General features: G+C 41.8%; 1 protein-coding gene across 1 annotated transcript; it reads left to right on the forward strand.

Annotated features, from left to right (window-relative positions):
- The first annotated feature begins 1,667 nt into the window (after positions 1 to 1,667).
- On the forward strand, positions 1,668 to 15,575 carry CDC34 (cell division cycle 34, ubiquitin conjugating enzyme). The gene is made up of 5 exons (XM_088460333.1): positions 1,668 to 2,239; positions 5,194 to 5,280; positions 6,236 to 6,333; positions 9,383 to 9,517; positions 14,416 to 15,575. The coding sequence occupies exons 1-5, from the start codon at positions 2,057 to 2,059 to the stop codon at positions 14,630 to 14,632; spliced, it is 720 nt and encodes a 239-aa protein (XP_088316459.1). The 5' UTR covers positions 1,668 to 2,056; the 3' UTR covers positions 14,633 to 15,575.
- Positions 15,576 to 16,055: the final 480 nt, after the last annotated feature.

Raw genomic sequence — 16,055 nt, forward strand, 5'->3', positions numbered from 1 at the left:
GTGATAGGAAAACTCCGATCACATTATCAATACGTAGGAAGAAATCATCCACTATGCATTGGGTGCGTTCCACCTCACAGGCGGACCCCAGAAGTGGGTTTTTAGTGATCTTATTACGACTTACTACAGGTAATACTGTTTATTTCATGTATTTGCTATTAATGTATTATGCCCATGATTGATGTTGTCGTTGTATAGGTATTTTAGTGTGTAATAGCTTGTTTTTTCAATGCCCTACACATTAAACAATGATAAGTGAGGGGGGATATAAGGACTCATATCCACCAGTCACACCTTGAAAAAGACTCCAGTAGTCGAAACGTGTTGGGAGGAGGGATGCTGACAAAACAGAGGGGAACATCTGGAAGGACAATCTGCACTAGCATGTACTGAACAAGGTTTTTTATCCGGATATAAATCTGTTCATTATACGCATGTCGGTGTACTGATTACACCTCTGCCTCTAGTATGCAGTTAGAGCCCTACATTGGTAGATATTGGCTTTTAGGCTATTTGAATGTAAATTGTACTTTACTATATGTGATTTTTACTTTCTTTTTATGTGCGGTTCCTGGTAATCGAAAGAACGATTAAAGTTACCATAATATTGGGCGGAATTCAATTCATTCCAGCCCCTATCGCGCCCGACGGAGCTATTCTATTCTTGCAGCCCCAGGGGGATGAGAGCTGAAATGTGAGAAAAGTGACATGTTTGGGAGCCCAAACATCACTTTTCGCGATCGCGCCCAGCACTTTTGTCGGGTTTAGCTGCTTTACGCGGCTAAACCTGACCTCTATGGGCGCGATCAGCGCAAAGAATGGCAGCAATTGAATAGCGGCCCGAGATCTCCTGTCACTTTAGATGGGAGATCCGGATCGCGTAATCAATTGAATTCCGCCCAATTACTAATAATGGAGGATGAAGATTTGTGATTGAACTTGAATTTTAACAATAAGGACATCTGAACACAAGATACTAAATTGGATATATATAATCGGAGTGGTACCTATTTGAGCGCGCGACCTATTGTTTTTGACTGTGTATTAGGATGTAATTGACCCTCATATAGCCTCTGACCCCCTGCATAAATAATGTAGGCAAGTATACCATATATACAATACAGTATAGGCAGCGATTCCACAATCCAGCCAATACGTAAATTTCGTGTGGGTGACATATTTCTGGTTTGGGAATTTATGATTTTCTCCAATTAACAAAGGATCGGGTAAATTAATTAGTTAATATGAAGGACGACTTTTACATTAATTTATTTAATCCATATTAATGAGAAATTACAAGAACTAAATATATCTTTCATGAAATTATTTTCCAACACTGATCTGACAGCCCAACTACCTCACCAGCCAGGCTTGAACCGGCTCCTGCAATAAGCTCTGCTCAGCTCACTTAGGACAAATGATTATCGCTGCAAGTTCAGATGTCTCTTCGGTTCAGCTGGTCAGGTGTAGGTCCCTGTTCCCAGTGCCAACCTGTCTCCCCCCGGCATGCCCCCTGCATCCTATCCTCCATCTTTCAAATTCCCGCCCAGTGAGTTTGGTAGCTTAGGCGCTTTGGCCGGGGATTGCACCATATGGTATCCTATGGGGGAAGGGCGGCCATAGTGACGTCACACATACTGAGCACACTAAAGGAGAGAGTGAGAACGGCTACAGCAACAAAGTGTACAGGCAGCCGCTGGTGTGCGCGGTGTATCCCACACCCGGGGGCACCGGCAGCACGCTACGGTCAGCGCCCACACCCTCCAGCCGTGCTCGCTGACCATGTCACAGCCCCGCCCCCTCAGTCACGTCACACAGCCCCGCCCTCAGACTGCTGGGAGCTGTAGTCCGGACTCCGCACCTCCCTCTCTCACCACTGTTGTTACCCCCCTCAGTCTGCTCGCGTCGTTGCAGCACCGAGACATGTCCTGACACAGCTGCCCTCCCCCCCCAGTCCCCCCCGCTTTTCCTCTCTCTGTGAACAAAGCTGCGATCCCAGCGTGTTGTCCGCGGTCGAGGCCGTAACCCCGGGCAGGAGATCGGGAGCAGAATCGCCATGGCCCGGCTGATGTTGCCGGTGCCTAGCTCCCAGAAGGCGCTGCTGCTGGAGCTGAAGGGGCTGCAGGAGGAGCCAGTGGAGGGGTTCCGGGTCACTCTGGTGGATGAGGGGGATCTCTACAACTGGGAGGTGGCGATATTCGGCCCCCCCAACACCTTCTATGAGGGGGGGTACTTCAAGGTAAAGAGGGGAAGGGGGCATGGTGGGCTGGTAATGGGGATGTGAGGCCCAGAAATGGGCCCAGCAGCTGACAATGGGGCACAGCAGGATGTGGGGCTGGGAGCAGGACTGTGCTGTGGGGGTCTCTGCTGGGTTCAGACAATGGAGCTGAGGGCGCAGCCATCCAAGTAAAAACTGGGTACACAAGGGAAGGGGATACAGGCTGTACAAGAACATACAGATCACTGATGTTGTGCCTATAATGAGGTAAATCATTCCTCAGTAATGTACTTTATATGATCAGTACCCTATCAAAATAGATAGGGGGAGGTGCACCCAAGAGCAAAAGTGAGTACAATGGTATGAAAGGCAGAAAAAGAATGCTCTATTTTTTGAGGCACACTCCTGAATCACTAGTAAAATATAACTTTTTTGAAAGTAGCACTAGTGCACTTATGCTGGGTACACAGTAAACTATGTGTACCCAGCACGAACTCGCTCACGATGGGACCTGGTGGGGGTCCCGACATCGGCAAGTGCATACACATTTGCCGATGCGGGGAGCGACGGTGGATATTGCCCGTCGGGCCTGCATTCAGGTCCGAGGAGGGGATGATGTTGGAGAAGACTAGTGGGAGTGCGCATCTTCAGCGACACAGCCACAGATCCGCCAGATCGGACGACATATCGTCTAGTGTATACCCCGGCTTAAGGTCAGAAAGGAATCATTACCCATTGGGATAATAAAAATAGGATAGAATAGAAATAAATTTAATAAACAAAAGCCAGTGCAAATGTGATAACTCTAAGGATATGTGAGATAATATGTGTGTGGAGAGGTGAAAACTTTTTTCACACAATCTCGCATATCCTTGTAATTATCACATCTGTCCTTGTATTCATATACTACAATTTTTTTTTCTATTCTATCCTATTATTATCCCAAAGGGTAATGATACCTTTAGGGCCTGATTGAGCAGTGTACGCACATCGTGCAATTGTTCACAACTGCGCATGCGTATAAGCTGCACGCGTGCAGTGATCGCACTGTGATTTTGCACGCACAGAGGAATACATTGCAGAGTGATTGAGAGGCTGTGAGCATTTGGGGGTGGTGACGGTAGTGGTCGTAAAAGCGCAGGTGTGTCTGAACACCGTTGCATGGGCGTGCATAAATTAGCCACTGCGATAGCATACGCAGCTTACTCCGTACTCGCTGCGATAGACGAGACTTGCAGTTTCTGCGGCTGGTCAGACTTGGGCCCGTATTCAATTAGAAGCGAAAAGCCGAGATCCGCGAAAAAGTATTGCCGATTGCGACTTTTTGCCAGGCGGAAACTTATCTCTGTATTCAATTCCATCCGCTTTTTTCGTACGCGAAAATGCAATGTAATAGGCAAAAAAGATTCGCCTATGAATAGGTGGAGAAAAAAAGTGCAAAATCGCTTTTTAGGGATTGCAATTTGTAAGCTATACACACTTATCAACCGGCTACTCTGTGTCTGGGCCGACGTCACAACTGGGTGGCCATTTCAATATTGAAATGCCCGCCCAATCATGATGTCTGTGTTGGCGGTCCTTTGCAGCGAGTGTACAAGCAGTCGATGGGTTGCCCTTACACACAGCTAGACATCAGCTGTGCTCAGTGCTGCAAGGTCAACCTGATATATCTGTGAATGACGTAGTCCTATACATATTTGGTGCACACACCCAATGATGCACTCGAGAGATATTGTTTGTCCAACTAACAATATAGTGTGTACCCAGTATTAGTTGTGCTGATTAATTGTATAGAAAGAAATCTATTTGTCAATGCAAAGAGACTTTGCCCCTCTTCCTTCCCCCATAGACACATGTTGATACTATTTTATAAAATATTATCACATAGTAAAATTCTGGGACCTCCTGACAACAATATGTACTCTGCTTGTACATTTTGTTGTCAGCAGACTGTGTGCAGATAAAGCCTACACCATTCCTGCATGAGAGAGAGCAGAACATATGTTAGACCTGACTTGAATCTAATTTTAAACTGGTGGGATGGGCAAAGAAAGTTTTTTGTTTTTTAAATTATTTATTAAGTTATTTATACATATTTCGCAGCTCTTTACAGAATAAAGTGTTTGACCATTACATCAGCCACAGTGGAGCTTACTATCTATATTCACTACCACATGTAGACACATCCACACTAGAGTTAATTTTTGTCAGGAGCCAATTAACCTGCAAGTACATTTTTGGATTGTGGGAGCAACCGGAGTACCCAGGGAAATTTCACACAAGCACGGGGAGGACATGCAAATTCTACACTGTTAGGTCCTTGGTAAGAATCAAACCCAAGATCTCAGTGCTGTGATGCATTACACCAACCGTTTATGTACCAATGTTATGCTGGGTACACACTGACAGATACATTGGCCGATCAATTGATCGGCCAATATATCTGCTGCACGTCGGCCAGTGTGTACCCACGATATGTCGGCGAACATCGTTCACCAACATATCGCATTGACTGTGCCGCACAGCCGATGGACAGATATGTCTGCAGACATATCTGTCCATAGGCAGATGTGTTGTACACACACACAGTGGCAGCCGCGAGGAGGGGGATAAGACACGCCCCCCGCCTGTCGGGACACGCCACCGGGACCCACAGCCAGACACAGATGATGGCCGTTCACTGTGTATGAACGACCATCATCTGCAGATATATCTGTCAGGTGTGTACCCATCTTAAGATTGCAAGACAATTGTCACTTTACGGAAGGACTATTACACATTTGTGTTTCCATAATTGTGCCACATATATGAAGATGGCTCTCACATTTTGAAAAAAGGGGGAGAAATACAAAATTTGTCTTGGGTATATTAAATCTACAAACAAAGCAGTATTGATATAGCGTGCATTTATGTAACAAAGCAGTAGTGTATGTGGCATACTTCTTACGTTTTAATATATGCATTACTTGTGACAGGCTCGCCTAAAGTTCCCAGTAGATTATCCATATTCTCCTCCAGCATTTCGGTTTCTGACAAAAATGTGGCACCCGAACATTTACGAGGTGAGTGTAAAACAAACACAGCATGCACAAAGTGCCTTAATGGGAGGAATTGATAACTGGAAGTGTTTATTTTGGATGGAATCCATTTTCCTAACTATTTGACATGGTTATGATGTTGTGCTTTTCAGACCATGGGGGAGAAGTGGACAAGTTACCCATAGAAACCAGTCGGCTTCTACTTGTCATTTTATAGAATGTACTTTATAAATGCTAACTAGAAGCTGATTGGTTGTTATGGGCATGGAGGGGGAGGAGCTTGGGATGGAACGGGTAGGGGGCGTAGCAGGCCAGAGCAGATTGCTGGGGGCAGAGGAAGGAGACCGAACTTACCTGGCATATGTCGGGTTCAATTATCTAGTGTACATATTCCACACTGTGAATAACTTTTCACTCTTCAGACTGTTTGTTCTTTTTTTCTGCTGTGCTCTTTTTCCACTCTTTCCTGTATCTGCTCCTTTCACTGTACACTTCTCACCAATGCTGTTCACTTTCCTGCTGCTTACTTCACTATCCTAATAGGAGTGCATGTGTACTCCTAAAACAACAATCTATTATATTATGTACCTATAATACAGGTTTAGCTGTACGCATAGGTCTTGTGAAAAATGTTTATTGTACATTTATTAGTTTGGTTTTGATAAAGGTTCTCTAGTGTAGACATTTCCTTGGCTTTTTTTTCCCACCATATCTGTGTTTGCCACCTGGTCATTTTACTATACATTCTCTTGGATCCGCACCAAGGTCTGTGTGTGTGCGTGTGTATGTGTATATATATATATATATATATATATATATAATATTTTCACCTTTTTGATTGTCTTTAGTAAATTGAATGAAGTAAATTTTGTACTCCAATAAATGAGATAAAAATACAAATGTAATTTACAAGCCAGAATTATTGCATGTTCCAGTAAGCCTTTATGTCAACATAGGTGAACTCCTGTATTTCTTACAGAATGGAGATGTTTGTATTTCCATATTGCATCCTCCGGTAGATGACCCTCAGAGTGGAGAACTTCCTTCCGAGCGGTGGAACCCCACACAGAACGTGCGGTAAGCAGATTTAAACCCTACAACATTACTCTAGAACTGCCAGTCGCTGAGCCAGCTAATCGGTGGTTGTGGCACTTTATTTATTTTTTCTGATTTAAAAATACTCGTCTAACATTTTTGAGGAGTATTTTTAAGCCGAAGAGGAGCATATCATTATCCTTAATGAAACCTACAGTTAATTTGCAGTATAATGTTGAAAAATTGCCATTTAAGAAGGGGGAGGGGGGCATTGTTACAACTTGCACACCAGTCAGGCAAGGCTGTGGGCAGTAATGGCCAAGAATAGTTAAATAGATGAACAGGAACTATATTGATCTATATCTATATGCACTGATTAGCAATAACATTATAGCCACTGACAGGTGAAGTGAATAACATTGATTAACTTGTTACAATGTCACCTGTCAAGGGCGGGGTGTATTAGGCAACAAGTACACACTGGAGGTTGATGTGTTGGAAGCAGGAAAAAAGGGCAAGCGTAAGGATCTGAGCGACTTCGACAAGGGCCAAATTTTGATCACTAAACAACTTAATCAGAGCATCTCTAAAACGGCAGGCCTTGTGGAATGTTCCAAGTATGCATTGGTTAGTACCTGCCAAAAGTGATCCAAGGAAGGACAACCGGTGAACCAGCGACAGAATCTTGGGTACCCAAAGCTCATTTATTATTATTTATATGGTGTGACAAGTGTCCCGCAGCGCCTTACAAAAATATAAACACATATGTGACTAAAGACTTACAGTACACTACAATACAATACAATACAGGACCAGGACATGGATAATATATATTGCTACATTAGCGACCATAACACCCACATAAGCAGCAGAGCTTAAGCAACCAAGCCTAGTGGGGAGTAAGAAGTAGATGAAAGTAAAGTAAGGAGAAGCACAAGAGGGTAGAGGGTCCTGCTCATAAGAGCTTACATTATGAAGGGGAAGGGCAGACAAACAAAACAGGTGAGAGACAGATGGGGTAGACGGGGAGGAAGGCGCATATAATAATAATTTTATTTATATAGCGTTTTTCTCCCTTAGGATTTAAGGTCGCTTTAAAGACATCAGAAAACATAGTACATTCTACAAGGATTTGGTGTTGCAAAAAATAGAAAACCACACAGAGATAATTAAAATCAACGAAACCTAGAGAGCACAATAAGTATATTGCAGGGTTGGTGAAGACATTTTGGGAAATAACCTCCATGGGTTATATATTCCACCCACAAAAGGTACCAAATGAGGCAGCCATCTTGGGCGCAATACATAGGATTACCCTGGGTGGAATAGGTTACGCCTAGAAGAAAAGACACAAAATGGGTGTGGTTGCAGCGTCCTGATAGGAGTAGGGTCCCACCATAATAGTCAGGTCCAAGTATTTTTCATCCCACCCATGAGTGTACCAGGTGAGGCAGCCATGATGGGTGCCACTACTAATGTTGCACTGTGGGTGATGGTGATGAGCCATACAAGGACCCAAGGCATATATGGGAAAAGTGACACGTGTGGCAGTATGATATACCCTATGTGTATAGATCCACATAAATTATATCCTGCCAATGGAGGATGCACTTCAGTGGAGGTATAGCACACCATTATAGCATACAGTGGGGTGGAAGTATATTTAAAAAAAAAACGGAATAGCAAATACAGCAAACAGTATTTTTATGGTCACTAATGTAGCAATGTATATTATCCTTGTCCTGTATTGTATTGCTCCGTAAGTCGCTTGTCTACAACTTGTTTATGTACTTTGTAAGGCGCTGCGGAACACTTGTGGCGCCATATAAATAAATGATAATAATAATAATATCTAGCTGAAATCCCAGATACCATACACTGCTTATTCATGTTCTTTAACAATCTAATTGGATTTGTTTTTTGCTGTAACAGTAAAAAATTGTCCTGAAATTAAAAAGCATTAACTTGATTATAGGGGAAATGCAATAGCCTATAACTTTCATGCATAGTAGAGTTTCTGGTGAGTCTGCCCAATGTTTTAGAGTGGCAATCATTTACAAGGCAAAACCAAGTTTGCCTTTGTGCTTAGATCTTTTAGATCTCCTTTTTGTTTTTCCTGTCTCTTTATTAACTCTGGTACACCTGCCTGCTGTGTCTTTGCTATTGTCTTAGCATGTCAAGTGTCTGAAACAGTCATACTTGTATTACAACTTTATGTAATTAGTTTGTTGCATGATAGCTTGAAAAATCAATTGCTTGGCAGAAGTTACTCTGCTTAATTCTAATTCAAGAAAGATCTTTAATATTAAGCATCAACCCAGAAATGGTTGTATCATATGAAGGTGCTTTCCCTCCTTATCGTACAGTTCAAATTACAATACCAGTTATAACCTGACATATACTTGCCATAAGTTATTTTGTTTTAATTGGCACATAACGTAGCTTACACATGGTGTAAGCATAGTATTTATTGCACTTGCAGATAAGTTGGATATATTTCATACAGAAATGCTTTTGACACCACAGATTTTCAGCATCGACTTAAGAGGAGCTTTTCATCATTATTCTGTATTGTTAGGGGCCCTGATCTTTAATTGTATATTGCTCAGTCTGGCTTTACTCCATTCTCCTTTTCAGATCCTATCACTGCTCCTGTCATATGCAGCCTGTCCCACTTACACAAGCATATTAGTGGCCAGGTCCCACAAAATCGTTGCTGCTGTGAACACTCTGATGATCTGATTGGCTACTGACTACTCTCTATGGCCCACTTCTAAACTGAAGATGTTGTCGTGTGCACACAATGAGAAATATTATTATTTTTTTTAAAAAGTGCAAAATATACTAGGAAGTGGCCTTAATGAGTGTATTTCTTGCACATTTATTTACCTAATTTAACTGAATAAAAATCTTGTGTACCCTGAGTGGTTTCCCATTATTACCAATAATTTGGAGTCCTTTCACAACTGCTTTGAATGTGATATGCACCTTTTGAATGCTGAATGAGTTAAACAAACTGCTTATGTGTACATGAGACTGGTGAGGTTTTTGTTTTGCTTATCCTTTTAATCTTTGTTGCTGTTTTCCACAGGACAATCCTGCTCAGTGTCATCTCTCTACTGAATGAGCCAAACACTTTCTCCCCAGCCAATGTGGATGCATCTGTTATGTACCGGAAATGGAAGGAAAGTAAGGGACGTGATCGCGAGTACACTGACATTATCCGGTGAGGTGATGACAATTTTGTGATTAAAACACATCTTAATACTGGAAAATAACTTATATTTTCTTTCACTTTATCTACAATCCAATTACATACATCAAATGTATTTCGGCCTTATGGACATCTGTTACAGTTAAAGCTGGATACACACTAAACGACGTGTGTACCCAGCGATCCAGCGGGCGGCCCCCGCCTATGTACCGACATATCAGGTGGCCAGTATACATTAGACGATTCGGTGCCCGATATGTTGGCCCCCGGCGCATCCCGCTGCATGGGGTAGTCTGCGGCATCGTCAGGTTGAGCTGCATGTAGGGCCGACCTGGCATTGCGGCTGATGATCCCACGGGAGCGCGTACCACCCGACATAGTGTATACCGATGTACGATTTTGAGGACTTGTCGTTCCGATCCATCGGAATCTGTCCAACTTTTTACTACTTAATATATTTGCATGCTCATTGTCCCTGCCTCTAGATCAGGGGTGACCGGACTTTTGTGACCAGGGATCTACTTTTTGTTCACTTACTTAGCGGTGATCTACCACATCAATAGGCCTCATTCAAAGGTGGACGCTGTGCCATTGTTTGCTCTCTTGAGCAATTTATTTTTGTTAACTGCGTAATCTCTTAACTATACAGTGGCAATAGCAGTTGCTTATGGGATCGCTGGCATTAGAGGCGGTAACTGCATATTTTTGCAGATGTAAATCCGTAAGAAATCGCAACCGCACATAGAGTCCACCACTGAATCAGGCTCACAGGCACTATGCTGTACACAGGCCAACTGATTTTGTTTTCCCATCAGCTCTTACATACATAAAATACAGTAGTAGTATACAAAAATGACAGGCACAATAATAAAACATAACAAAAAATACATCCAGTCATTTTGAGGTGTACAGAGTTGCCACAAATCTGCAATCTCTTACTCTTCCTCCCTCCCCATACCATAAACTTGTAATAAGCTGTAATTATCATCACAGCTTAATAATATAAGGGGTTGTCTTAGCACCACAGCAGGAGGAGGCTGTGCCCTGACAGCGTCACCCTGCAGCCCCTTTACCGCACATATAACGCAATCACTCCCCACACACTACCTCCAGGAGCTGCTGCGGCACTTGCAGAGAGTTTGCTGCTATCAGTCTGGGGATGTGCTTGGCGCTGTGAGGAGCCTATGTGCTGGTGGGACAGCAGCTCCCCATGACACTCAGCACGCTCTGTGGGACCAGACAGGTGGAGAGCAGCAGCGACGTGCTCCTTACAGCGCGTGGGTGATGTCATCATGTCACACGTGCGCTGCACTACTGGGAGCTGGGCTTCTGAGGTTCCAGAAGCCATTTCAGGTTTATTTCACTTCAGTTGTTCGCAATCTACAGGTGGATGCCCCATGAGCTGCCAGTAGATCGTGATCTACCTTTTGGCCAGGTCTACTCTAGATAATCTAAGATAACTTCTTTTTGCAGTCCTCCCTTCCTTCCTCCCCCAAACACCCCACAAACTTCAGAAGATTGCTACTTTTCACTAATCCCTATAAACAGCACTCCTTTTATCTTCAACAAGTTTCCCCAATCTTCAGTAGAACACACAAAACTTACCTGTGGACAGAGTTAAACAGTGTGTGAGGCAGTTATAAAAAGTAACTTGTGTTTGAAAATATGTTACTATAACAAATAACTGGTTAAAGTATTAACCAATAAAGAGGACACAAGATAATACTTTGAAGATACTTAGAGAAACCTAAGTAAAATATTTATTGTAAACATAAAACAAATAGAGGCTGAATTGCCCAATATAAAAAAGTCATCAGGTGGAGCTAATTATCCTTGTAAATACGGTATTTGGGAGTATTGCCCTATTAATAATGTTGATCACTTTGTTGTTCTAACTATACTAATTACCAAGCATAATGTATATTAGTGAGTTCACACAATGTACTACATAAATAATTTCTATGTAATCACAATAAATTCTCAGCAGTGTTAATCTGGGTTAGCATCACATTATTATAGCATTATAAAAACTGTGCAGGCTGCTTTCAGCAAAATGCACAACATCAACCACGTGTCCTGGTCTGTGCATGTACAAGGACTTCGGAGCCCACTAAGGAAATCTGCTGTTTATCCACGTATCTGCACTATCTAAATATGCACTACAGGTATCTATCTCCTCTATCACACTCGCATCAGTGCAGTTACCTCAGTAGTCTGTTATGAATCAGAACTGCAATCCTTCCAGAAACTGTTCTAGTTATTTTAGTATGAACAGGACACAACCAGCAAAGAAATGATGTAGGGAAACTAACTGACCAGTTTGCAGTGCAGGGAGAGATGCAACAAACCTGTAACATATTTCAGTAACTGGTATATTTACTAAAGTGCGGGTTTATAGAAGTGGATATGTTGCCCATAGCAACCAATCAGATTCTGCTTATCCTTTAACTAGCACCTAGAAGATAATGGCTAGAATCGCATTGGTTGCTATGGGCAACATATCCATTTCTATAAACCCACACTTTAGTAAATATGCCCCTTCGAGTCAGTGGTGGAAATTAGGCAGTCAAAGGGAATCAAGTTAATATGGAGAGATTTGTATTAGGGAACCAGGAAACCTGTAATACTTGCTATGGTGAGTGGCAACTGATAATGATATTCAGTAAACTTGTAGAGGCCTGTTATTGCAAGTGAAAACAGGTTCCTTCACTTCCAGAGATGAAGGGTAGCTTACAGGACATCCAGTAAAGTTGCAGGGCTCTGTGGTTGTATATGAGAGAAACTGTTTTCACTTACTGAGATGAATGGTAGCAGACAGGAGATCTGGTAAACATACAGTAGTCTGTGGTTGTAGATATGAGAAACTTTTTACTTACAGAGATGAATGGTAGCTGATAGGAGATGTGTGAAACTGTGTTGCACATGGTGGGGCAGCAGAATCAGATTTACCTTATTTTACCTTGCATCTATTTCTCCTCTAACACGTACTGATACACTAATGAATTTGTGGCTACAATATTGTGTTTTTATATTTGTGTTTTTGATACAATGTAGGTTATAACTGAACAATATATATCTGTCAAGCACACATGCTGATATGAAATACATTTATGCTATAATAATGCAATGTTAAAATTGCTAAAAATTTATTGTGATTTGAAATACTTTTGAGAGAAATTGTGTCGACTCACGGATATATACATTGTGCCTGGTAATTATTATAGTTGGAACAACAAAGAAAGTATTTTTCCTTTTTGTTATGAGGATTACTGATAAACATTAATAGGGCAATACTCAGTGGATATTCGAGATCATTTGTGGTTTAGACAGCTCCCGAATACCTTATTCACGGCCGCCATCAGGGGTGACTCCCGGGACTGGAGTCCTGTGCCCGGACACCTGGCAGAAAGGGGAGGGGGCTGGCTGGACACATAAGGGGACCTGGTTGGTTGGACACAGATAAGGGGGCCCTGGCTGGACACACACAGATAAGGGGGCCCTGGCTGGACACACACAGATAAGGGGGCCCTGGCTGGACACACACAGATAAGGGGGCCCTGGCTGGACACACACACAAGGTGGGGTGAGGCTTGATCTTTTTGGGGCAAATTTTTTTTTTAAGGAATAAGGTAGTGTGGGAAGGGTGGTCCTGCCAATTTTGTCAGTACCGGGTCCCACAATTTCTGATGGCAACCCTGACCTTATCTAAAAAGATAATTGGCTCCACCTGATGACTATTTGCTGTATATTGGGCAATTTAGCCTCTTGATTATTTGTTTTAACTTTACAGTAAATATTTTTTCTTAATATCTTCGAAGTATCTTGTCATAGTGATTGGTCAATATTTTGACCACAGTTATTTGTTGTAGTAACATATTTTTACATGTTACTTATAACTACCTCACACTGTTTGTCTGGATAATGGAGACATAGGGGCATATGTATCAAAGCTTGATGTGAGATATATATCAACAACCAATCAGCTTCTAACTTACATTTTGCAGGCTGTGTTTAAGAAATGATAGTTTGGAGCTGATTGGTTGGTGATATATATTTCACAATTTGATCTCACATCAAGCTTTGATACATATGGCCCATAGTGTATGTGTGATTGGTAGTTTTCCCATCATAGCTAACGTTGAGTGCCATACAAAGGAGTCGTCTTTGTTTCCTGTCTTGTATACCTGATTTTTAGTGACTCTAATCCAATCATTATGGCTATTCCTATGTAAGGATTATGAGAATACATGGTCTGTCACTGATGGTCACATTTTTTTCATAATACTACTACTTAATTTACATCTAGTGTGGATTCATCCTTTGTCTTTTTGATTGAGGACAGTGATCACAATATCCCTATCAGTGGCTTGCAAAGCTTCAGTACTTAGTAGTCACATGCAACCTATCCTCATGCACATGTGAAATATTCATATTAGTATGTTAGAGCCTACATATCATTGCTGCTTATGGTTGCTCAGAAAAGTTTTAGGAATGAATGATTGCGTTTTGGGGGTTTTGTTTCTTTATCTCCTATGGTAAATTATTTTATTTTTTTTGACATCTCGATGGCTTTTTATAAATTGTGGCAGGCTCTTACATTAATTTTAATAGTAATGGATATCAGCAACTTTTTTTTAGTGTTTTTAGTTTGTTTTTTGTTGTTGGGAGTGGTAAAAGCTTTGGAAACAGCCAAGTGCAGTAAAGAGCAGATACCATACTCTTTAGCAACAAATTAAGATATATTTATTTATTTATTAAGTTTGTTATATATTGCAGCAAATTCCGTTGCAATATATATTGCTCTTTACTGACCCATAAGACACTACTTCTAAAATGCAGGTGTGACACCAAACTTGCTGCATCCCACTGCTCAACCTTCATTTTCCACCGTTTTAATTTCCATTTCCTAGGAAGCAAGTTCACGCTACAAAGGCTGCTGCCGAACACGATGGTGTGAAGGTCCCCACCACTCTGGCTGAATATTGTGTGAAAACCAAGGCTCCAGCTCCAGATGAGGGATCTGACCTTTTCTATGATGACTACTATGAAGAGGAAGACCTGGAGGAGGAGAATGAAGGTGACAGTTGCTACGAAGACCAGGATGATTCTGGCAATGAAGAATCCTGACGACACCTGTTGTCTCTCCAGGATCTGTGTGCTTCCCTTTCTCCTCAATAATAAAATAGACACTGATTATTTTCCACTCTTTATTTCCTTGGCCAGTTTACCACCTGTCACGTAGTTAGTGGTCCTAGAGAAATAAAGGAGCGTTTTAAGGCTTTGCCATACCCAACTAATGAACCAAGAATGCTCCTTGAGCTGTGGTAGAGAAGGGTGGCTTAATGCTTGCAGTACAAGTTTATGCCACAGGATGGCAGTAGAGTGCTTTGCAAGTTCTGCTGCTAAACTACATCCCAGCCAATACCTCTGCTATTTCAGGCTGCAGTGCAGGGCTGAAATGGGGTTTTGAGGAAAGGTGTTGGGATACTTTTTATTTTATTTTATTTGGTAGCTTTTTGTTTTCTGGGCTGGGTGTAAGGTGAAAAGGACTGCTTTGGTTGTGATGATTTTCTACTACTCTGAATTTGTCTCACACTGTATTTACTGTTTTGATTGGAATGGTTTAGTAGATAACAGTATTTTGTGGTTTTGATTTATTTCTCTATGGGTGGAATTTTCTGGTTTATTTTGAAGAATATTTAATAAAAAAAAAAGTGAAAGCTATGCATATGTCTCATAACTGTACATGCATTGTGGACTACCGTATTTTGAATTGTGTTTATGCTATGGTGTATGCCAGGCCTGGCCAACCTGTGACTCTCCAGCTGTTGTGAAGCAAGTCCCGGCATGTTTTACCAACTGATCAGTTGAAGGGTATGCTGAGTCTTGTAGTTTCACAACATCTGAAGAGCCACAGGTTGGCCAGTTCTGGTCTATATAAAAGTCCTAAAATTCAAGGTTTATTGTTTATGTACGGCCACAGGAAAAAGTCTTATATTGAAGCCTGTAATATAAATATAAAGTGAAAGGTACATATTAAAAACTTACAAGATTATCCATACTTGAAAAATGTGTTGTGCATCCTTGTCCTTGCGGTGAGTGGATAAACATATACCTATCCCTAATATCAATTATAATGTCATACAACACAGTGGAATATAATAGTATACCTTGTAGGCTTACAGTATAAGGAGCTTGGACATTATTCCTTATTCAAATAGATCCATAATTATTTAGGGGGTATACAAACACCTGACCAACGAGGTGACACTGATCAGTTCGCTGCACTTGTCAGCAAACCCACATTACTTTGCAGTTAGCACACTATGGGCCTGGGTCAGAGGCAGATGCTATTAGCATTGCTGCTGTGTCTGGATACAGCAGCTATGGTAAAATGTGCTAATGCTGCAGGATGTGCCCGAGTACAAAGACGCCCCCTGACTGCATTGTAAATCCAATGACTGCGTCTGACTATGCAGCATCGGATCACTATCGGTCGCAGCATCGAGCCACACATCTAAAGATTATCTGTCCAACCAGCCAATTGGTT

This window comes from Taudactylus pleione, unplaced genomic scaffold, assembly GCF_031769625.1.
Source record: "Taudactylus pleione unplaced genomic scaffold, aTauple2 ptg000044l, whole genome shotgun sequence".
NCBI lineage: Eukaryota > Metazoa > Chordata > Amphibia > Anura > Myobatrachidae > Taudactylus > Taudactylus pleione.